Source organism: Oncorhynchus masou, chromosome 23, assembly GCF_036934945.1.
Source record: "Oncorhynchus masou masou isolate Uvic2021 chromosome 23, UVic_Omas_1.1, whole genome shotgun sequence".
NCBI classification, from domain to species: domain Eukaryota; kingdom Metazoa; phylum Chordata; class Actinopteri; order Salmoniformes; family Salmonidae; genus Oncorhynchus; species Oncorhynchus masou.
The window spans coordinates 47,308,768-47,333,688 of NC_088234.1; the positions used below are offsets into that span (position 1 = coordinate 47,308,768).

At 42.8% G+C, this 24,921-nt stretch overlaps 2 protein-coding genes across 3 annotated transcripts; one reads left to right on the forward strand and one right to left on the reverse strand.

The window, feature by feature from the left end:
* The first annotated feature begins 178 nt into the window (after positions 1-178).
* On the forward strand, positions 179-14,063 carry LOC135510941 (ras-related protein ORAB-1). Of its 2 annotated transcripts, none has more exons than XM_064932291.1 (7): positions 179-404; positions 546-613; positions 8,559-8,631; positions 8,935-9,030; positions 10,741-10,836; positions 11,014-11,145; positions 11,422-14,063. In XM_064932291.1, exons 2-7 carry the CDS (start codon positions 600-602, stop codon positions 11,617-11,619), a joined length of 609 nt encoding a protein of 202 aa, XP_064788363.1. In that variant the 5' UTR covers positions 179-404; positions 546-599; the 3' UTR covers positions 11,620-14,063. The 2 variants fall into 2 exon arrangements, with proteins under 2 accessions (XP_064788363.1, XP_064788364.1); XM_064932292.1 differs by having other exon boundaries at positions 179-368.
* Positions 14,064-14,549: 486 nt separating this feature from the next.
* LOC135510940 (centrosomal protein of 68 kDa-like) lies at positions 14,550-24,567 on the reverse strand. The gene is given in 8 exon segments (XM_064932290.1): positions 14,550-16,216; positions 16,815-16,911; positions 17,188-17,310; positions 17,782-17,996; positions 18,107-18,916; positions 18,919-19,468; positions 19,652-20,009; positions 24,419-24,567. Coding segments are annotated over 7 exon segments (2,289 nt in total). The 5' UTR covers positions 19,964-20,009; positions 24,419-24,567; the 3' UTR covers positions 14,550-16,034.
* Positions 24,568-24,921: the final 354 nt, after the last annotated feature.

The following is a 24,921-nucleotide window of genomic DNA, read 5'->3' on the forward strand; positions in this document are numbered from 1 at the left end:
AAGTAATGACAAAGAGGAACAATTTGTCAGTTGTTTTTTTAGAACTAATCTCATAATTATTTTAATTAAACAATGACAGGCTTGATTTAGATTTGATTAAGTCTGATTAAGCCATATGGAGAGCCATTTATTTCTCCAGTCCAGACTGGAATTCATGCCAACATTTTGCCACGTTTCACTAATGACGTAACCTCTCCTTAGCTTTGACAACAAGCAGAAAGGGCAAACGAGCGGTTGAAACATCGACCAGCCTAGTTTCCTACATTGTCAGTAGGGCACTGTAGTCATATTCTTCACAGCAGAACATTCTCAATATTTGACGACCCTTTAGGAACAAACTACGATTTCCGAAAATCGCTCAACTCTCTGTAAGGCTTCTCTGTTTGTGGAGTTGCTATTTCCTGGTTGGTAACGTTACTAGCAGCCATTTTGGGTTTCAGACAACTAGCCTGTTTTAGGAGGAGTACCTTGTCACCTAGTTAAATTAGCTAGCTACTTTTTTATCGAAGGAATTAGCTAGCTAAGTATTTATTTCGATTTTTCAGAGCGGAAGGGGTGTCGTTTTATAAGAAGAGGGGATTTACTGTGACGAGTCCACGATGAATCCCGAATAGTAAGTAGCTAGCCAGCTAACGTTAACTGATCAACTGTCTAAGAAGTGCAAGCTAGCTAACTACTATTGTCACTGTGTTGTTTATTGAACGCATAATCACGTTTCACACAGGTGAATATGTTTGTAGACAGTTGTCTACAGCTAAGTAACATCTACCTTAGCTAGCTAACGTAACGTTACCTAACGTTCATCAGTTAGTTAACGATAAGTGCTGTTGTCAAATGGAACATTACTTAGTTGGTAACTAACGATACGACTTACCTTTTTACTTAACATATTATAGCTAGTAGTCTGACTATACAAGGCACGTCTGCTAACGTTACATGTTATGATTATCGTTAGCCATGCAAGTCATTATGCGAGTGTGTAACGTTACGGCAGCCTTTGTGCGCTTGTGGTCAATAATTAATGTAACTAGCTTGCCTTTTAAATGACATTCAGTGAATTTGGCCCTCAAGCGGAAAACACGCAAGAGAACAGTCCGTGCCACCGCCTCTCTACATCCTGAGAGTCATGTGTAGGTCACGAGCGTGCCTGCCATATGCCATGCCTCTTTCAACACACTCATAGGGTTGTTTGGCAAGTAATGGTTTGTCTACTACTACCATCCCTCCATTCAGGTTGGCAAGTACCTGATTACTGTAGTTTAGGCCTATAGGTTTCTCTTTTGTGATACAGCTTTTGTATTTCTGCTCAGTTTAAATGGCATGACTGAACATCTGATTTTAAATGGTATTTACAATATTAAATTCTGATGACACAATCTAGTGCATATGACTTTGCATTGAAAGAGTAGCCCTTTCCTTCCTTTTTTTTTGACAGGCACACTATACTATTGCCTGCATTTATAGCCATTACAGTTATTACTTTGAAATGTCAAGGGGTATGTTATTAATTGTAAGTCAGTTGCTCTTGAACTCTTAAACTGTGTGTAGCATCACGTTTTTTGGTCACATACACATATTTAGCAGATGTTATTGCGGGTGTAGCAATGCTTCTGTTCCTAGCTCCAATAGTGCAGTAGTATTGTAACAATTCACAACAATACACACATGTAAAAGAATGGAATTAAGAAATATATAAATATTAGGACGAGCAATGTCTTGAGTGGCATTGAATAAAAAACAGAATACAGTTCATATGAAATTAGTTAAACAGTATGTAAACATGATTAAAGTGACCAGTGATTGCCATCTCTATGTACATAGGGCAGCAGCCTCTAAGGTGCAGGGTCGAGTAACTGGGTGGTAGCCGGCTGGTGATGGCTATATAACAGTCTGATGGCCTTGGGATAGAAGCTGTTGGCCCAGCTTTGATGCACCTGTACTGACCTCGCCTTCTGGATGATAGCGGGGTGACCAGGCCATGGCTCAGGGGGTTGATGTCCTTGATGATCTTTTTGGACTTCCTGTGACATCGGGTGCTGTAGGTGTTCTGGAGGGCAGGCAGTGTGCCCCCGGCGATGCGTTGGGCAGACCGCTCCACCCTCTGGAGAGCCCTGCGGTTTGCGGGCAGTGCCAGGCGGTGATACAACCTGACAGGATGCTCTCAGTTGTCCATCTGTAAACATTTGGGGCCATGATGAATTTCTTCAGCATCTTGAGGTTAAAGAGGCACCATTGCGCCTCAGTCTGGTGAAGATGGCTGTTGCGCCTTCTTCACCACACTGTCTGTGGGTGGACCATTTCAGATTGTCAGTGATGTGTACGTGGAGGAACTTGAAGCTTTTCACCTTCTCAGCTGCAGTCCCGTCGATGTGAATAGGGGCGTGCTCTCTCCATTGTCTCCTGAAGTCCACGATCAGCTTATTTATTTTGTTGACGTTGGGGAGAAGTTATTTTCCTTGCACCACTCCTCCAGGGTCCTCACCACCTCTGTGTTGGCAGTTTCGTTATTTTTGGTAATCAGACCTAGTACTGTTGTGTCGTCTGCAAACTTGATTGAGTTGGAGGCGTGCATGTCCACGTAGTCATGGGTAAACAGGGAGTACAGGAGGGGGCTGATCACACATCCTTGTTGGGCCCCTGTGTTGAGGATCAGCGTAGTGGAGGTGTTGTTTCCTACCTTCACCACCTGGGGGCCTCGGGATATGTAGTCTCCATTTTGCACAAAGTCCAGTGAAGTTCCTTGAGGGCTATTGTGGTATCGGCTTGAGGGGGAATATATACGGCTGTGACTATTACCGAAGAGAATTCTCTTGGGAGGTAATACGGTCAACATTTGAGATATTCTAGGTTGGGTGAACAAAATGACTTGAGTTCCTGAACATTATCACAATCACATCCTGAGTAGTTAATCATGAAACATACACCACCGCCTTTCTTCTTTCTGGAGAGTTCTTTATTCCTATATGTGCGATGTACTGAGAACCCAGCTGGCTCTAGGGACAGGGACATTATATCCGGAGAGAGCCAGGAGATCCTCACCCTGAGCTCGTCTACTTTATTGTCCAGGGACTGAACATCAGCGAGTAAAATACTCGGAAGCTAATAATGTAAGAAATAACGTACAAAGAAACAAAATACTGTAAAGTTGCTTAGGACCTAGAAGCCGAGCTGCCATGTCTGTCGTCGCCACCTTCACCTTGTTGACTTACTATTTTTGGAGTTCCACTCATGAACTTTCGCCTGGACAATGGACATCCCATAGCCCTGTCTTATGTATCGTCTTGGCTAATCCATCAACAATTACCCCAGCCTACACAATTGTGTAAATCATTACAGTTTAGCCTAATTTTCCTTTTGCTGTCAAGCACTTTTGCTTTGGTATGACAATAACTAACTACCAGAGAGAGATCATTGCCTAGCAGAGGTAATTTCCACTCTCGCACTATTGTCCCCAGCCCTTACACCTCATTTAGCATCTTTTGTTGCAGTGTGAAGTCCTTCCACACTGCTTCCATTGACTCAAATGCACCTGGTCAACCAGACAAAACTGTCTTTTGGGCTTCTCTGAGTTCTCAGTTATTAGCATAAATATTTATTTGGGTTCCCAGTTTCGAGCCTGCAGAAAACAGGCTACATTTGTGTTTTTGCAGATCACTTGCTTTCATTAGGCCTTTCCTTTCCCTAACAGAAGCTCTAGCCTATCTCATCTGCTGGAGCTGAGCTTCTGATCCACAGACTGTTAGAGCCTGGCTGACACACTGTGACTCTCATTGACCTCTGTAGTAGTGAGGAAAGGGAACCTCTGGTCTGATCTAAACCCTGCTTTTCCTCGACACCTCTTATTAGACTGCCCTCCCCAAGGAGAGACTGAGATAGGAATGCTAAAATTGCAGTGTTTGATCCTGTGGTGTTTGTAGAATTTTGTGATTGAATGCCACATAGTGTGTTTGCATGTGTTATAGGTGTGGGTGTTTTCAAAGGAGTTTTAAAGTCGAATGTCATGTGAAAGTCGAATAATGGTGGGTGGTGTAATGTGTTTGCAACATACAAAGTATCATTCAATCCGACTTAAAACAAACACTGACTGTGATTGAGGAGAGGGATGGACAGGTTTTTGCTGTAGGCTTTTCCCTCTCTGTCTTGCATGACCAGTCAGCGGTACTACTAGCCTTTCATAGAGGCTGTCATTATCCTCAACCATCTGCTTAACGAAGAGGGCATGACTGGAATTCATTCCAATGGGAGAGGAAAGGGACAGGGAGGCAGGAAACCGGGCTGCATCAGAGCTTCTTAGCCTTGGGGCTGGGTCAGATCACACCAGACTAGAGCGTCCCCTAAGTTCTTCCGAACCTTCCTTACTTCCTTTGACTGTATAACTGGAGAGACTGGAGGGGGATCTGAAGTCCAGCTGAATTCCCCTTTGCTGTGGAATGCTTAATCAGCTTACAGGAGTTTCTGTACCTTTTTCTGTGTCGCCTAGTTGTATGGCACAGCCCATGTCAAATAAAAAACAGCGTACAGAGTGGAGGGGGTTGAAAGAGCGAGAGCTCTCTGTGTGTGAATGCCTCAGTTAGAGGTGAACATGAGTGGACAATAGCTGTAGCCTATTGTTTGCAAGAGATTTTTTTTTTTTACTGGTCTGACCTATTTAGATAGGGAAGCATTAGTGTAGCCTAATTCACACAGTTTGGAGTGGGACAGGGACAGGATGTATGGACTGTTGATGCTCAGAATTTTGTTTTCGTATCTATCCTACTGGTGTTTCTGCTCATATAAATGAGCATAGCAGGAATTGGTGTATTCGAGCAAGCAGAAATGGAGCAAGGAATGGTGTTTTAGAAGTGAGGCAGATTTTTTTATTTTTTTGCAAGATTAGTGTTTGGTAAGCTGCGGTTGCTATGCTGTTATGCTTTTTTAGTTCTTGATACAAGCCTATTTGACATGAGGTCCAATTAGTCATGTTTTTGTGTCTGTTTTGTGTATCTCATAACTGACCAAGGTTAGCAGCATTCTGAAATCTGATCTGTTGAACTACAGTGAGCTTTGGCAAACTCTGAACAATGGCTCTGTTGTAACCGCTCGTTAATCATGAATTGTCTGCGCTCAATTAAAGTAGGCTTCACGGTGAAGTCAGGCACAGGCCTACTAAGTTGGCAGTGTATTCTGTTGAACACGCTATGCTGTTGTCAATCACAGTGCAGTCTTTACCTCTTTTAAAATTCTCTTGTCTGAGTGTGTATCACATGAGCACTGAACCCCCCCACTGACTTGTATTTCCTTATGTGGTTTTGCTGACCATGCACAGCTCAGTATTGTGAGGTTAAATTTAATTTGCCTGTAGAAAACTATTTTCTGTACCAACAACTATGGAAGTTTGTGTTGCTGTGTGGATTGAATTGGCCTGGTTTCAACTTGTGTGTGATTGTCTATAAATGGGTTGGCGTGAAAGAGCTTTTTAGGCATTATGTAAGCGTCATAAGACATCACACATCCTTGCTGCTGATTGTGTGGTGGTGAGACAAATAGTTATTCTAAGAGTTTGTCTAATGCAGCATCTTGCCTAACGCAGTGACGTCAATAGGCCTTACAACAATGGCATCTTGGAATTGTCTGAAGCATGACCACAATTAGATATCTTCTGGTGATATGGTGAAGTGTGAAGAAAGGCACTATATTACTTTACTGTAGATCCGGGTTCGATTGCCCCGACCAGGGGACCCATGAGGCGCTGCGGCAGGCACATTGGCCCAGCGTTGTCCGGTTTAAGGGAGGGTTTGGCTGACCGGGATGTCCCTGTCCCATCGCTCTAGTGACTCCTGTGGCAGGCCCGGGTGCATGCACGCTGACACTATTGCCAGTTGGACTGCGTTTCCTCCGACACATTGGTGCGGCTGGCTTCCGGGTTAAGCGAGTAGTGCGTCAAGAAGCAGTGAAATTGGGAAGAAAAAGGGTAAAAAAGAGTTGATCCGTGAGACACCTTTTGACAGAAGTACCAAAAGTAACAAAAAAAGATTATAGAGTGTTGAACCGTTTTTAATGTTCTAGTATGGGAAAAAGTACAGAAGTTTCTGTGTACCGTGCAACACTAATTAGAACATTATTCCCTTTCACGCCGAGGCTTGTTGGTTATCGAAAGGAAGAGCTGGAAAGATTTTAAATACATTGAGGAACTATTGTCACTCTCAATGGCTGTAAAAACAGACTTTACTTGCTGTTTGAGGTGAGGAAAAAAATGTACGTTGAGAAGCTCCACAGCTCAGTATTTGTCTTAACTACACTAATATCAGACATCCCCAAATGGGCACATTTATGCATTTGTGGGGGGGGGGGGGGGGGGACCAAACTATGAAGGACCAATACTGGAGTTTTGGTTCAGGTACAGCCAACCAGGGCAAAAATATTGTACAAATGATATCCTGGTATGTAACTATTGATTTTCCCCACTCCATTCACTACTGGTGATACAGTGCATCCAGAAAGTATAAAAGACCCCTTCTCTTTTTCCACATTGTTACATTACAGGCTTATTTTAAAATGGATTAACTAAAAATATTTTCAGCAATCTACACACAATTACCCCATAATGACAAAGTGAAAATATTTTTTGTGTGTGCAAATGTATTAAAAATAACACCTTATTTACATAAGCATTTTTGCTATGAGACTCAATTGTGATCAGGTGCATCCTGCGTCCATTGATCATTCTTGAGATGATTGGAGTCCACCTATAGTACATTTAATTGATTGGACATGATTCGGAAAGGCACACATCTGTCTATATAAAGTCCCACTGTGCAAAAACCAAGCCATGAGGTCGAAGGAATTGTCCGTAGAGCTCCGAGACAGGATTGTGTTGAGACACAGATCTGGGGATGGGTACCAAAAAATGTTTGCAGCATTGAAGGTCCCCAAGAAAGTACTGGCCTCTGTTATTTTTAAATGAAAGAAGTTTGGAACAACCAAGACTCTTCCTAGAGCTGGCCGCCTGGCCAAACTGGAAAGTCACTCTGACAGAGCTCCAGAGTTCCTCTGTGGAGATGGTTGTCCTTCTGGAAGGTTCTCTCATTTCGGCAGCACTCCACCAATCAGGTTCTTTATGGTAGAGTGGCCTGGCGAAAGCCACTCTTCAGTAAAAGGCACATGACAACCCGCTTGGAGTTTGCCATAAGGCACCTAAAGGACTGACCATGAAACCAAGATTGAACTCTTTGGCCTGAGTGCCAAGCGTCGTGTCTGGAGGAAATCTGGCACCATCCCTACGGTGAAGCATGGTGGTGGCAGCATCATGCTGTGGAGATGTTTTTCAGCTGCATGGACTGGGAGACTAGTCAGAATTGGGGAAAGATGAACGGAGCAAAGTACAGAGCTATCCTTGATGAAAACCTGCTTCAGAGTGCTCAGGACCTAAGACTGGGGCAAAGGTTCACCTTCCAACAGGACAATGACGCTAAGCACACAGCCAAGACAATGCAGGAGTGGCTTCAGGATAAGTCTCTGAATGCCGTTGAGTGGCCCAGCCAGTGCTCGGACTTGAACCCGATCAAACATCTCTGGAGAGACCTGAAAATAGCTGTGCAGCGATGCTCCCCATCCAACCTGACAGAGCTTGAGAGGATATGCAGAGAGGAATGAGAGAAACTCCCCAAATACAGGTGTGCCAAGCTTGTAGCGTCATACCCAAAAAGACTTGCGGCTGTAATCGCTGCCAAAGGTGCTTCAAAGTACTGAGAATTAGGGTCTGAATACTTATGTAAATGTGATATTTCAGTTTTTATTTTTAATAAATTTGCTACAATAACTGTTTCTACTGTGTCATTATGGGGTATTGTGTGTGTAGATTGATTGGGGGGGGGGGGGGGAACAAAGCGATTTTTAGAATGAAGCTGTAATGTAACCGTGGAAAAAGGTCAACCTGTTTGAATATTTTCTGAATGCACTGAATATGCAATTGATAGACACTAACAATCAAAGGACGAACAGTTCACACAATCAAATTATGAAACAATGAATGCACACTACTTGGAGTGAGAGCGCATTCTGACAAGAGATGCACCTTGTGCAGCTTAGCCACACTTCCCTTCTTCTTGGCTCAACTTTTTAAAATTATACCCAGGACACATTATCTTCAAACATACTGTAGTCCTAAGGAATATTCCCTGAAATGGTGTCACATCCAAAGCATTAGCCATTTATGGAAAACCAATTAAATGTCACATTTTTGATCAATTGTATCAAATTGCTTGGTGTGCCAACGCAAATACCCCCACGGCAAGTGTGTCTTACGTTGCCAATGCCTGTTTAAGAGTGATGCCATCCCCGCTGCCTCCTCAATGGATTAGTCCACTGAGACGGGCGGGACTCAGACTGGCGTGCCATGAAATAAAAATATATATATTTGCGACCAGTCGAGTAAATGGGGGTCAGCCCTAAAGCTGTCTTCTGGGTTTAGAGTCCCAGGCTTGACAAGGCTATACTTTTGTTGAAGCTGTGGAAAGTCTGGAATCCTGTTTAAAACCAGGTTGTTAAAATAAAATAAAACTTTACTCCTCTCTCCACAGTGACTATTTATTCAAGCTGCTCCTGATTGGTGACTCTGGTGTCGGAAAGTCATGTCTTCTACTCCGATTTGCAGTAAGTGTCCTATTGATTCGTCCATGTCCTAATAAGTGTCTCATAGTCATTCATAAATTGCTCGCACTAATCACTCATTAGCTGTTCATAGGCTGAACCAGTCATATTAATAATGATGTCATATTAGTGCACTGCTTTAGTATTCAACTTCTATATCATGTATGTTAGTAAAATGATCTTGTTTACTCTCCTATCGCGGTGAATGGTCATACTTTTGATTCCCTTTTTCTCTCGACTGAAAATGTATGAAAGGGTTAAGGATTTGTACTTTTTCACAGACTCCTCTCCCCTCTCTCTTCACAGGATGACACATACACAGAAAGCTACATAAGCACAATTGGAGTAGACTTCAAAATACGAACTATAGAATTAGACGGAAAGACCATTAAACTTCAAATCGTAAGTGTTTCCCCGCCACATCTTTGTTTTTCTAATATGGAAAGGGACACTTCCAAGCTATACTAACAAGGACCTAACAAGTATGCCTTTCTGCATCTGGCCACATTTGTACCATGGAATTTCTGAAAAAATGCCATTGTAGGCATTCCTAAACAGAACCTAACTCTAGATTGTTCATCAAATATCGCAAAGGCAGAGGCCTCCTACATTATTAAGACACATGGTTGACTAAAATTGTGATTTATCGATTTTAGAAATGTCATTCTCTCATCTGTTTGAGGTTCTTGCGTGTGTTCTTATTTGTCACATTTGGTGAATGTGCGATGAAGCAGCATCTATTTGCAGGGTGTCCGCAGGTACTTCATTTAATACTTTAAGACTTTTTATCTAAATTAAAGGCTGTAAAATGTCTTATTTTAAAAAAATGTAGTTTTCAATGGTCCGGGGATGACTAGTGTTTCTGCTACGTTGTGCAGCTGCTTAATGTGATGAAAAAAATATATATATTATAGCCTACAAGCTAGGTTGCTTTTCAATGTTTGAGTTTGCTCCCACTGCTAGCAAAAAGACACATTGTTGGCCTCAACCTGTGACATTCTAACAGGCACACATGACTTAAGTGGCCCTGTTACCAAAGTAACCTTAAAGGGGCAGCTAAATATTTTTGTCTGATATTTTTGTTATAATACTCGCAGGTCATTAAATTAAATTGAACCGTAGTCCACATTACTTTTTTCACTAATAATACATTTATTGTTTTAGAAACATTACTAAGCATGACCATCTGTTTTTTTTGTTTGTGTGTGTTTGTGTAATTATAGCATCAACAAAAAATCTGGTCTGGAAAAAATTGGGGTGGCTGGTAGATTAAAAAAATATATATATGTACCTGCCACAGTGGCTGGTATACAAAGTTTGTTTTAGGCCCTGGGAATACAGTTGAAGAGAGGATGTTCTCAGCTTTGTGCAGGTATATATATTTTTATCTCAGCTGTCTGTTTTACAGCTGGGATATTAACATGGATTTGAGATACGGGGCGTGCGAAATGAGTATTGGGCGTTAGGCCATATGACAGTAACGTTTTTGTTAGGACAATAATAATTACTGATCAATTAAAACATGGCTACTTCCAGTGACAATTATAGTTAGAGGTAGGGATCTAGCTAATGTGTTTTGAGTTTCCACTTACCCAGCTGGTGAATTAGCCCCAAATATATTAGTCTATGATATTAGTGCACATAAAGATGTAGGCAAATTCATCTCTCTTTAACTACAAATATTGAGTCCTATTTTAACAGTAAACTAGAACAATGGTCTAATTGTCAAATTCATGGCAATAGCTGGATTAGGTTGCAGTGCACATCAAAATATCTTGAATCATGCATTTCTGCTTAGATTAAACAAGATATTTGAATACCATCTCAGTAGTCTGTTGCACTACTTTATTAAAGCACTGTGAATGCTATTAAAAATATGGGGAAATTAGCAGGTTTGTGGCACACAAAGACCTCAAATTGTTATTAAATTACATTTCAAGTTGCACTAAAAAGGTCTTTAAAATGTCTTCAATTCAACTTGATGAAACCTGCAGACACCTTTGTATTTGGCAGTGTGTGTGTGGCAGCATCTATTTGTCAGAGAGCTTGTGTGTTTGGCAGCCCTGTATTTATGACTGACTGAATATCTCTGCTATGTATTGACGCTGACAGTGGGACACGGCGGGGCAGGAGAGGTTTCGCACAATCACATCCAGCTACTACAGAGGAGCCCACGGCATTATCGTAGTCTACGACGTCACAGACCAGGTCAGTCTGTCTCTTTTAGCACAGTCAATCTTTAACTTGTCACTGTGTTTGGGCTTTCTGGCTTCTTTTTCAGAATTGAAAGTCAGGAGTGCATGTGAATTAGTATTTTGACAGACTTACCTCACAAATATATTGCCTACCCTGATGTGTTGGTTTTGATTCTCTTTCTTCTTCTAGGAGTCCTTCAACAATGTCAAGCAGTGGCTACAGGAAATCGACCGCTATGCCAGTGAAAATGTCAACAAGCTATTGGTGGGGAACAAGTGTGACCTGACCACAAAGAAAGTGGTGGATTACACAACAGCAAAGGTAAGGGCTTTTAACCAAGACAATGAAGACAATGGGTTATCAGATGGAGCAGAAGTAATGCCTGTTTCCAATTAACTTTTTGAAAAAATGGTGTCGAGCTGTGGTTACCAAACTTTTGAATTGAGATTTTGTTGAGGCCCCCAAACATTCCAAATGGTTTTGGACACAGTCAGGTCTTTTACAACCGAGGAGTAAATTAGTAGCAGTAATAGTCTACAGTCCTGTCATGAATGCAGCAGCTCCCCTAACCCTCTCTTGCCATTCCTTTCTCTGCAGGAGTTTGCAGACTCCCTGGGCATCCCCTTCTTGGAAACGAGTGCCAAGAGCGCCACCAATGTGGAGCAGGCCTTCATGACCATGGCTGCTGAGATCAAGAAGAGGATGGGGCCCGGGGCTACGACCGGAGGCAACGAGAAGTCCAATGTCAAGATCCAGAGTACGCCTGTCAAACCTGCCTCGGGGGGCTGCTGCTGAGAGAGAACCCCACCAACACCTCTACCCCCACCTCAAGCACCCCCCTCTAGCCTGTCAGCCCCCTCCACCTGGCCCCATTTTCCACCATGCCCCACCTTCCTAGCCTAACCGTAACCGAGAGGGAAAGTCTGATAGAAAGAAGTTGTGTGTGCGAGAGGGAAAACAAAATGAAGTTGCCTGAATTTGTACTGTAGCCGCACTACCAAGAAAATAAATCATTATCCCCCTCCCTTATTGCCCTGGTAATTGATGATTAGTAGTACTTTCTAGGCAATCTGTTAGCAGTCAGATGGACAAGTCCCTCACTGGCCCCCTCCTGGAGAGGCTTTACCCCCCACCCTTCCCCGGACCACCTCAGAGACAACTGATTTTGTTTGCCCCCTCACCCCCGCAGTTAACGCCCCCCTCTGTGTGCAGGGTTATGAGAATAATGTGTGTGTATCTCACTGCATTTCTACGTCGGGATTGGTCTGTGGTCAAATTCAATTATGTTTTCTATTCTTCTGTCCCCGTCTTTTTTCTTCGCTTTTCTTTCCTGTTGGTTATTTTACGGTTTGTGTCGGCATGTCTCTCTCTAAGGTGTTTATTCGCGAATATGAGTGTCAGCCAACTGCACAAGTCTCTCACTGTCTCGTGAAAAAGTACTGAAAAATATACCAGTACCAGTCAAGTGTTTGGACACCTACTCATTCAAGGGTTTTCATTTGGACTATTTTCTACATTGTAGAATAATAGTGGACATCAAAACTATGAAATAACACATGGAATCATGTAGTAACCAAAAAAAGTGTTAAACAAATCGAAATATATTTTATATTCTTCAAAGTAGCCACCCTTTGCCTTGGTGACAGCTTTGCACAATGTTGGTATTCTCTCAACCAGATTCATGAGGTAGTCACCTGGAATGCATTTCAATTAACAGATGTGCATTAATTTGTGGAATTTCTTTCCTTAATGCGTTTGACCCAATCAATTGTTGTGACAAGGTAGGGGTGGTATACAGTTGATAGCCCTATTTGGTAAAATACTAAGTCCATATGGCAAGAACAGCTCAAATAAACAAAGAGAAATGACAGTCTATCATTACTTTAAGACATGGTCAGTCGATCTGTAAAAATTCAAGGAATTTGAAAGATTCTTCAAGCGCATTCACAAAAACCATCAAGCTCTATGATGAAACTGGCTCTCGCGAGGACTGGCCCAGAGTTACCTCTGCTGCAGAGGATAAGTTAATTAGCAGTAACTGCACCTAAGATTGCAGCCCAAATACATGCTTCACAGAGTTCAAGTAACAGACACGTCTCAACATCAACTGAGGAGACTGCGTGAATCAGGCCTTCATGATTGAATTGCTGCAAAGAAACCACTACTTAAGGACACCAATAAGAAGACTTGCTTGGGCCAAGAAACACGAGCAATGGACCTTAGACCGGTGGAAATCTGTCCTTTGGTCTGATGAATCCAAATTTAGATTTTTGGTTCCAACCGCTGTGTCTTTGTGAGACGCACAGTAGGTGAACCGATGATCTCCGCATGTGTAGTTCCCAGCATGAAGGTGTGATGGTGACACTGATTTATTTAGAATTCAAGGCACACTTAACCAGCATGGCTACCACAGCATTCTGCAGCGATACGCCAACCCATCTGGGTTGTGCTTAGTGGGACTATCATTTGTTTTTCAACAGGACAATGACCCAAAACACACCTCCAGGCAGACCAAGGAGAGTGATGGCGTGCTGCATCAGATGACCCAGCCTCCACAATCACCCAACCTCAACCCAATTGAGATGGTTTGGGATGAGTTGGACTGCAGAGGGAAGGAAAAGCAGCCAACAAGTGCTCAGCATATGTGGGAACTCCTTCAAGACTGTTTGGAAAATCATTCCTCATTAAGCTGTTTGAGAGAATGCCAAGATGTCAGGCAAAGGGTGGCTACTTTGAAGAGTCTAAATCATGTTTACTACATGATTTAATGTGTTAATTCTACAATATAGTAAAAATAAAAACCCTTGAATGAGGTGTCCAAACTTTTGACTGGTACTGTATATATGCTTATGTATATATGTATGATCTGATTTGCTAGTTCTGTAGACTTCATTACATTATCTGAGTAGTCTTGACTTAATTTCTGAATTTAATTTGTGGCTGTAGGCAATTGCAATTTTGTTGCTCAACATGTCAAATTTAAACAATAAATATTGTACTTCCAGACTGTATGATACAGAAAGATCTATCTGCGATTCTTGGTGGAATATGTAGAAACATTTTGTTTTATTTATTCTACATTTATGGCAAATAAATTGCACCAGTAATTTAGGATTGGTTTGCAAATGGGCCATTACCAGTGGAATATCTTCATTCAGAATTGCATATATAAAACTGTTCTTTTTTTCATAATTATGGCAACTAAATAGTTTTAAAATAAATCTGTTCCCATTTCTCTAGCACCGTTTACCGAGTTCAGTGTTGTTGCTCTATGGATGTCTTTTTTTGTACAGTGGTAGTGGTCTGTCCAGATATCATTCTGTGGTAAGGTCATTCTACAGGTCAGAATAGAATGCCTATGTGTCACATTCTCATGAGTCCCCTCAGTACACCAACTGCTCATTTCAGACTTAAGGAAAAGGTCAGAGATTCACAGATCCTTGGATCTTACAATATGCCAAGCCACATTTGTTTGTAACTACAGTATTTTCACTGACCTGGCCTCCATTGTTCTGCTCCATAAGCAGCTGAAGTGTGACCTGATTTCCAGTAGACCCGACTCAGCAGAATTCCATAGTTGAGGAAATACTGTTCCATGAATCTGGGGCCTGTAGACAGCCCATTTCAGATTACTCAGCTTTAAGAGCAACAACACATTAGGCAGCACGAATCTGATAATTATTATACCTGAGCTCTACACAAACTGATTATACATTCAATGAAGCAGCCAGATAAAAGGTTTGTTTAATCAGAACGAACAATGTGTAGTTTTCACCAGGTTCATTTTGTGAATGAGGATAACAGTCTGATGAACAAAGTTTTCCATGGTGTTTAAAAGTTAACATTCCCAATTGATTACTACAGTAACAAAGACAGTTAAAAACATCCTGCACATTAAAAAAGGCTGTAGTTATGTCTGAGGGCTCTATTCAATCAGATCCGCTTTAGCCGACATCTGCAAAGTGGTCGTTTTAGCAGTGAAGGTGGAACTGCATGAGAGCTGTCAAATCCACAAGCGGCTCCTGGCGTTATACCTAAAGCGGACATTGCCCTTGGCTGCACCGAGTCTCATTAAGAGAAATCCCATGCAGCCTTGTTTACATTTTAGAACACTGGAATTTGAAATTAAATCCTCATTATTTAGTTGAATGATTTTCAATTTGAGCGTAATTATTTCCATATAACCTACTTTCTCATTCTGAACACATTAACTTGAGGGGTGTGGCTTTGTGACAATCAAGAGCAGCTGCTCACCAATTTGACACCGCCAAAACATCAGATACGCACGCGGGTGCCGACTATAGCCCGTGAATGCTTGATATGATTGAATTTAGGCACTTTTCATCCAGGTTTTCCATGCATACGAAAAGTATCAAACTCATAAAAACATGGGACCTCCAAACTGTGCTGTTGTCTCTGGCTGGTGATTATCACAGTGGCCATATCTTGCATATAGCTGCCATCTGATCAATGATATGATTTCAAATACAACTGTAAGGGCACAATGGTTCACCATCCTATATTACCAATCTACATATACAACATCAACACGGCACAAATGCAGACCTTCCCTTCTGTCAATCCAGGAAGAAGGCTCAACATTATGTACCAGAGACAGGTGATGATACAATCTGAGGCCATAATCAACTGGTTGAGGTGCCCTGAAAAAAATAACTTGCTGGAAAATATTGCAGTGCTCTACCCAGTGTACGAAATTCACAGCACTTTTAGTGAAGACACTTAGATGCCACAGAGGGATATCAAAATAGGTTGAAAAAAATAATAATGTCATGCATGTAACAGAGTTGCAAGAGGAGTGCAATGGGTCATTATTAATAACTGTAACTCAAATAAATGATTAAACATCTGCTTGAGCATATATCACAAGGCAAATAATACTTTGCTTCTTCAGCACACATTATGCAAACATTTAAAAAGCACTTAAGACAATAATGAAACAACAGTCAAGTGGTTCTCTTTTCAACACAACGAGGTCATTTCCTTTTTAAGGAATGTTCGTGAAGAAGCTCCTGCACCTCATCAAGCCTCCTCCACCAATCTGCTCTCATTCTTCTTCACTGAAAAGGATAATGACTTATGATAAATAATACAACTGATAGCCTGAGACGAGACGGTGATGTATAGTAGTCATAGCCCGATCTCTATGTAACCACAGAAACATACTATCCATATCTTGCATGGAGCCTTCACTAAGCTGTCCCCTGGATCTCCACGCTATCGGTGTCCCCAGCGCCGGTCTCCTCTTCCCCGCAGGTCTCCCTGGGCTGGGTAAGGCTGTCCATGGCCGAGAGGATAGAGGAGAAGAGGTGCTCTGAGTGAGTCTCCAACGCCCTGGACTGCCTCTCAATAAGACCAAGGGTCTCTTTCAGAACTGGGAAGAGGGTAGTATAGAGAAGAAAAATGAAAAGGAGAAAAAAGACATGGAAAGCTTTAGTGACGGCCAGACATCTACAGTATGCCAGTGTTAGCTGTTGAACTGACACATGAGACCTGAAACCAAGACAAGCTCGCCCCTGTTAGCAGACACTGTTACCCTTTGATCAAGGTAGCCTTCACACAAACATGTAAGCTAATCATGTCATTTGAATCCCTTTTTAAAAAAAAAAAACAGGCAACGCCCACTTTAACAGTCTCAGATGTTGCTGTGTCACGCAACTCATTTGACTCTTCCTTTAGTAAAGGAGCACAAGCATATTTCAGAATTCACAAAGGGAAATAGAGTAGTGTGGCGTATTGGCCTCATCGTCGTCTTTCAGTAAAAAACAAAAAAATGTAACACTTCCACAACCTTTACTATGAAGGAGTCTGGTCTGACAGGCTGATCCTCGAGTTGAGATCGGGGTCATTGCTGTGTGAAGGAAGCCTCATTTATCGGTCCTAATAGTCAGGGTGGGTGACACCTGAGATACAGTAGGTACCAATGAAATAGCTGCAGGCAAAGAGAAACTAGTCAGTGATGGAAAGCTCACCGGGAGAAGTGGAGGTCATACAACCCAAGAGAAGCTCGCCAGTCTGCAGAACAGAGGTGGTCAGAGGCTGGTGGGCATTTACTTCTCTCTGAAATCTCTATGGAGGGAGAGGCAGGGGAACGAGAGAGAGAGAGAGTGATGAGGGTGAAAAAGACAAAGGTAAAAACAGTGGGAGTGGGGAGACAGAGGCATATAGAGATTGAAAGACAGAAAAAAAAGAGAAGGGGACAGAGGGGGTTGATTAATTATAAGCCACTTCCCTTCTCCCAAGATACTACGCCAAGAGTTATCACTTTTGAGCAAGGGCGTGTATTGTACACCCACAGAATAACATAAAATTGATTTATAGGATCTTTGTGTGTAAACTACAGACCTTATAATCCGCCAGGGACGACTTGACACTCTCGATGTCCACAGAGGGCGGAGCCAGCACCTCCATCCTCTCCACCACAGTGTACAGCCATTGGATGAGCTCCTCCAGGTTAGAACAGAAGGTCTGATGGGTAAACAGGTTAATATCAAACTGCACCACAACCGTTTGTTTGTGGATTTGGATTGAATAGAGGTGAGACCTGTGTACTGTACATGTATTATGCATTATAAACTGGGTGGTTCAAGCCCTGAATACTGATTGGTAACCAGTTTACAATAGCAATATGGCACCTCAGGGGTTTGTGGTATATGGCCAATATACCACGGCTAAGGGCTGTATCCAGGCACTCTGTGTTGCGTTGTGCTTAAGAACATCCCTTAGCCATGGTATAGTGGCCATATACCACACCCCTTGGCCTTATTGTTTAAATATACCATTATCAACACATTGCATTGATTGTGTTACATGTATTGTATTCCATTGTGTTGGAAGGTACTGTATCATATTGCATTTTTTTGCATATTGGTGGCAGAGGCACACCCTCGTCATTATATTTCACATAATAAAGTGATTATTTTAGCTCTCTGTCCTTACCTGGATGTGCTGCATGAGGGACTCCCTGCGCCCCTGCTCCCCCTGGCTCCCCCTCTGGAACTCAGGCAGGGTTAGTCCACTCAGCTGGTCCACCATGGCCTCCACCTCTCTGAGACTGGCCCTGCTCACTCCCCTGCCTGCTACCCCACCCTCCATCCTGGAACCAGAGTTTCTGGCTGCCTGGGAGGATTCCCCACTATGGACCACTTTAGAGACTAAAAAAGTGTTTTAAGTCAAACAAATGCTAAGTTGGGAAATATTACAAATACAATAAAATACTATAAAAAAATGTAAAGCCTACTGAAATGCTGGCACCAACACATACCTTTATTAAAGTATTGAAGCGCTCCAGAAATGGACACCTCTTTCTGCTTCTCATCACCCTCCCTTTCTTCCTTTCCATTCTGCTCCCGTTCTTTTCTCTCCTCCTCTGCCTCCTGTTTCTCAGCCAGGGTCATGGAGGACTGGACGGAGGTGGTCCCCCTCTCCAGGGACTCCCAGCTGGCTGTGACAGGCTGACTGAGTTGGGCCGTCACCTCCCTGACCTGCCGGGACAAACCCCGGAGCTCCTCCAACTGCTCCGGGAGAGACCAGAACTCCTCATCCCAAGCCCCCCCTCTGAGGTACCCTGGCTGGGGAAGGATACTCGTTGTGCGGATGAATGTGGTGGAAGAGGAGATGCCGTGATGACAGTAGTGACCTTCCTCGATACGATGCAAAGGATCCAAACCACCACCTCCACTACAGTCCAGACTCTCCACGGATAGACCAATAGGGTCCGCAGAGGATAAGGGGCTACTGGAGAGGCGACCATCTGAGGACTTGGGGTGTGAGAGCCCACGCAGCTCAGATGACCTCTGACCTATACCCGGCATCCGCCTCTCCCTTGCCGTCCCCACTCCTGCCGTGCCAGTCAGGGAAAAGTCCAAAGCTGACAGGCTGGTGGAGCTGCAGAGGCGGTCCAGGTCTATTCCTGAGTCCTGGAGGTTTGGGTCTGTCTGGATGAGAGGTCCACCCCCTGCATCGGAGGTATCCCACCCACCGACCACCCTACCTGGCCTCAGAGGGTAGGTGTAGTCCAGGAGGGCTTGGTACTCCTTATCAGGGTTCCAGCTCGAAGAGCGTCGGTCTGGGGAGGGGGCAGGGAGCTGGGAATGGCGCAGGCCCAGTAGTTGGCCTGGTGGGGGGACATGGTGTGGAGCACAGGGTTGGAGTGGCCCTTGGAGTAGCCCACTGAAGGGCCTACATTTAGATACATTTCCCTTCCTCCTCCACGTGATTGACAAACTTCACCTGCATCCAATTTCAGGTCTGTCCATCTCTGCCTGGACGGGCGCGACGGGGGGGTGTAGGAGGGCGAGAGGGGGGATAGCAGAGTGGAGGTCCACTTGGAGTTGAGTGGAGTAGAGAAAGTACGGACCTCCAGGGGTGGGCTGGAGAGGCTGCGTCGGCCAGGCCTGCTGCCAAGATACGATGAGCTGAAGGTGGGTTCTTCATGTGACAGACCGGTCCTGAGGTCTGACACCCCTAGGGAGGTGCTAAAGTCCTCTCTGGAGGCTGAGCAGGTTGAGATGTTGGCCTGAGAGGGGTTAAAGTTGTCTGGGAACTTCTGTTCAGCCCATCGGGTCTGGAAGTCAAACTCACTATGATGGTGTGCTTCATTACTGCTACCTTCCCCCTGTCGCTCCTATGGTGAAAGAATAGGGAAGGAATAGGACATTAGGTAGAGATAACATTCAACGTGGTGTTCATTGTTGTTATTTGTAAAGTAGTAGTAGAATTTTTTTTTTAAATGTGCAGTCAAAGGGAATCTAAAGCAAACATGTTTCAATACTTGTCATAAGTCATACAATAGTAGCAGTCCTCTCACCTTTTCTGGGTGCTCCTGTAGGTAGGATTTCTTTAGGATGGAGGTCTGCTGCTCTGTGGTGGTGACCAGCGGTTTCCTCATAGAGTATTGCCTCCTGTCACTCATATACCTGGAGGTGGGTGCCATAGTAACACTCTTTCTGGGACCACCCCGGTCCCTATCCCCTGTCCCCCTCTCCCCGTCTTTGTCATGCTGCGTTGTGGTTGACCCCGCCCGGATAATCTCTGGAATCCGGGTCTTCCATTGCCCACTGCAGCCCTTGGACTCCATCGGAGAGATAGATGGGAAGGCCCTGTCAACTCCCAGTGCCATGGTTATGGGGAGAGGCCCAGAAATGTGTCATGTGTCCAAGCGACCTCTGAAATTGACAGCAAAAAATATATATATTTCGGTGTTTAAACAGTTGTTGTGATATAAACCAAAGACACTTGTGCTGTACTACTGGTACCATGATCTGTTGTGTGGTCAGGGATGGCAGCACAGATAAGAGGAAGAACACTGGCCATTGTGTACCTTATAGTAGCATAGCTACAACCAGACAGACCAGCCATATAAACAAACACGTAGCATCCAGCTACAGCCACCAGTCAAGTCATGCTGAACTTGCAAATGTAAAAGCATCATATTATCTGTATTCATCACGCTGTTGAATAGCTCTCACAAAGCTTGATTATATTTAATGATGGTGAGAATCCATCCTGGACTCATTAGGAACCAAAATTATTGTAAATACAATTGTAAAAACAGACAGCTAATGCTCTGTGTGTCTCTGGGGTGTTGCGCTCCCTCTACCATCCTCCCTGCCTGTTTGAGTACGTCTTGTTGCCATGGGGAAAATCCAGTGACAGAATTACGCTGACTCCGATTTTTCACTTCAAAATGTATACCAAACAAAAACCATGGTTTTCAAAGGTTAAACCGTAGAGAACTCTATGCACAAGAACTACTTTTAAACAATTTCCACTGAACATTTTACAAAAACCCATTTAAATGGAAGAACTGTGCAGATGCAAAGTATTGTAACAGAATTAAGGTAAAATCTCCCTCCGTTTTTTTATGCAACCACGTTTTCCAAAAACTCTTAAATATCTGCTTCGATTTAAGATTCAAAACATTTAAAATGGGGTGTCAGCTATGACATGACATCTTGAGTAAAAAAAAAAATATATATATAGATAGGTTATTGAACTACAGTAAGCAAAGTGGCTTCACACCCGGTGACACAATTACGGTAACGGGATTACATCATGGGTCCCTGATCTGTACTACACAGAAATGCATAATTATGGATATGAATGCAATGGTGATGTATTACGAATAGGTACACAATCTCATCCTTTACATTTTTTGGGTATTATTCTACACACTGGCTATTATTCTAATGAGCCCAAACCAAATTTGGTTGGTCCGGACCTAATCTGAACCAATCATAGACATTTATGTTTCACAAGTTTGGACATCACAGTAGAGTGCGGTACGGTACGGGGCAGTAGAGTACAGTACAATATACTCAACTTTTATTTACTGTACTGTGTTGTCCAAACTTGTGAAACAGACATCTACAATTGGTTCAGATTTGGTCCAGTCACCAATAATGGACATTTATGTTTGGGCCAAATTCCAACATCCGTGGACGTTGAAAATCAAGGCCAGGGCAGACTGAACAAATTCCAACATCCGTGGACGTTGAAAATCAAGGCCAGGGCAGACTGAACAAATTCCAACATCCGTGGACGTTGAAAATCAAGGCCAGGGCAGACTGAACAAATTCCAACATCCATGGACATCCAGTGTGTGTCGGTGCTCAGTGGGTGAGGATGCTGGTTACAGTACATGGAAAGAGGGGGCTCATGGGTGTCATTAACAGCCAGAAGAGGTCATATTAAAATGGAGCGAGAGGGCTTTTGTCAATTAGATTTGCTCAACTCCCGCGTCCTCTCTCATCTCCTTTTAAAAAAGGTCAAAGGTAATCAAGCAGAGGCGGCGCGGAGAGTGAACGTAGACAAAAATGCACTTTTATGAAATGAGAATACTTTCTCCCCTAGCGTGCCATCTGGCAAATGGCGTTTACAGGGGTGGATCCCAAAATACGTGTAAAGTGATTCATGCAAGAATTGTATAGATAAAAAGGAGAAGTAGAAGATTATTTTTAAATGTGTGCATGCTTTCTCCTCCGTCAATACAACATCTGATTCAAAGGGTGTGTGGCAGATATCAAACTCTTCCGAGGTAGGACACACTTGTTCTTTCTCGACAAAGGAGGTTAATCAAGGAGGGGAGGACAGTCTTCCGTTTGCCTACTAACAAATGGACACACTCCATGACCACTTATCGGTTTCCAGGTCACGGAGGAGAGAGGACAGACTTTTGCCCAAATGAGAAAAGGCCGTAGAAGAGAGAGGCAGCGAGAGGGGGAGGGATGGTCTAGACTGTCTAGCTTTGACCACCAGAAGATAAAACAAGAAAGAAAACCTGTATGAGCATAACATAACAGTATGACATTGGTAGGGATGACAGTAGCAAGTGACCAAACTGTGGTGCGACTATTGTGATTTTGTATTGTAGCCAATTCAATTGCAGTAATTGTTACCGATTTGGTAACAGAATTACGTGTTTTAATCACTTAATTCATATACAAAAATGTAAACCAGTAAAAACACTTACTAATTGATAGGTCTACCTTTACTTGTTACTTCTGTGAACTTTCATTATCCTCCCTCACAAGGGTGATAAATTAGATAATATCTTAAAGATGTGGGTTTTTGGTAACGGAATTTCAAGGCACAAGGCAATGTTTCTTAACTTATACAGCAAAACATTTCCCCAAAACCAAGTAAGAAATTGTTGATATTAAATGGCAGGGGTCTTTACTTCACATTGTGTTGATGTAATTCTAATGCTTTTTTTTTTCTAAGACACATATTCCATCTGTTTAACCAAAAATAAAATCCATTACTTATGCAAAGAAAAATAAGACGGAAAATGGTTGAAAAATGTATCTATGCCTTCATTTCTCCAAAATATAGACTAAGCTTTCATTTGACATGCTCCTATAAACTTCACGATGGTGCTCATGGAAATAACCCATGGCAAAGACTAGAGTGGCTCTCTAGAACACTGATCATGAGGGTAGTGTCAATCAAAGCTTAACTACAGAACAAAGACTGCCATAGAACACCCAGGCTGCCCCATCTCCTTCTTAGTTACCTTTATACCTATACTATGATATAAGTGCAGAAAAAAGCTATTACTGTGTTTGAATACAACAAAAAATACACTTAGCAATTTAATCTAAGTTCATTTCTTACCTCTCTCTTGAAGCTGCCACTGATCAAATTATTTTAGCCCGCTGTGCCTCTGTTAATCTCATTTGAGGAAGAACAGTTGTGGATACTAGCCTAGCAACAACATGTTTGCCTTTACTCACACATGGCATAGCTACACATTGAATTACTGATAATGTTTTCAAGAGCCAATGAGTCTTCCTGCAGCTTGCTTACCTGACTTTTCTGGGAACAAGACTCGTTTCCTTGTATAGATTTATCATAGAATCAGCCTAGTAAGATGTATTTGGTGATATAATTTGATTTATTTTACTGGATAACCTTGGACACTTTAGATCTGTGAATTCATAAAGCCCATGGCAGCTCTCTGCACCTGTGTGTTTGAATGTGTTGCTCAATGATTTTCCAATAGTCAGGGTATTTATACATAGGCTTCAAAAAGTAACAGCCAAGCTGCACTGGTCTTACCTTGAACATATGGTAACATGTAGGCCTTGTCCAGCCCAAGACAATGAGTCCTTTTTTAAAATTGTTTTATTTTACCTTTATTTAACCAGGCAAGTCAGTTAAGAACAAATTCTTATTTTCAATGAGGCCTAGGAACAGTGGGTTAACTGCCTGTTCAGGGGCAGAACGACAGATTTGTACCTTGTCAGCTCGGGGGGGGGTTGAACTTGCAACCTTCCGGTTACTAGTCCAACGCTCTAACCACCCTGCCGCCCCTGTCAAGCAAAGAGGCACTGAGTTTGAATTTACCCTGCCGCCCCAAGTCCTTGTGGGTAGAATGCTTGGCTGGCTACCCAAACTCATCGCTCTGGTCAAACGCCACATGTATTCTCCACAATGAGTCTGGATTTGAGTCCCTCCCCAATGATTTCTAGAACGCTAACATATTCTAGCGGTTTTGATTAGTCCCAGAAGCCGCTGGTACAAAGCAGCGTTTTGAAAATTCGTTAACGGTTTTGATACGCTGATTGGTTAGAGACTGCCCAATTGCTGATGACTTTGTTTTGTACAACACCGCTCCTTCATTGACGGCAGTCTCAGACTGATGTAGCGGACAAAACACTGCGTAAGAATTCAGTTTGAGCAATAAGACAAGTATAATGCTTAGCAAACTATCACTCTAGTAGTCTAGGCCATTGACTAGAGGTATACGTTCTAAATTTGAAATGAACAATCCACAAAGGCAACATTCTGTAAGACAAAGGCACTAGTTTATCATAGGCAGCCGCCAGTGCGATCGAGCGCCCACTAGAGGCTGGCTAGGCTACACTAGCTATATACCTCCAGAGAAACCAGTGACAACACATTCAAAATAATTCTCAATGTAAGCTATAGTTTTACTCTACAGTGTGTACCGAGAGGTTACTGGTTTTCAAATAGCTAATACTCTCCTCAACCAGTCCTAAAATGACATTAGCAGCCCTAGCCATTTATTAACAAAAGCATTCACTCCACGAGAGGCTCAAACAGAACCTACCTTATTTCTTTAGCGCACGCGTCTGTTCGATGAATGTATTCCAACTAAACGTGTTGCAATGGGCGCATCCTTACGGTAACATTTGTTTCACCACATCCCTTCTTGTAACAAAGATACCTCGACAAAGGAAATAGTTCAATTGTAAACAGGCGTGGCAAACGGAAGAGGCTACTGCACAGTTTCAGACCGTAGCTAACACTACCCCCTAGTGGGGCCACATCTGTAACAATTACTGTAGTTCCTTCATTTTTATTATTCAATGCATTCGTTTTCACATTGATCACAATATTTCATAATTTATTATCACAACTGGACTCAATACGGGTTGAATAATGTAATATTTGTGTGCTGGTATTAGAACACTCATGTTATCTCAGTTTGTTTGAAAGAATCGCCAATACAGCCACAACGTAATCAGACCATCGCAACAGATGGGTCCACTGCATCAATACTAAACAAAAACATAAACGCAACAATTTCAAAGATTGTACTGCGTTACAGTT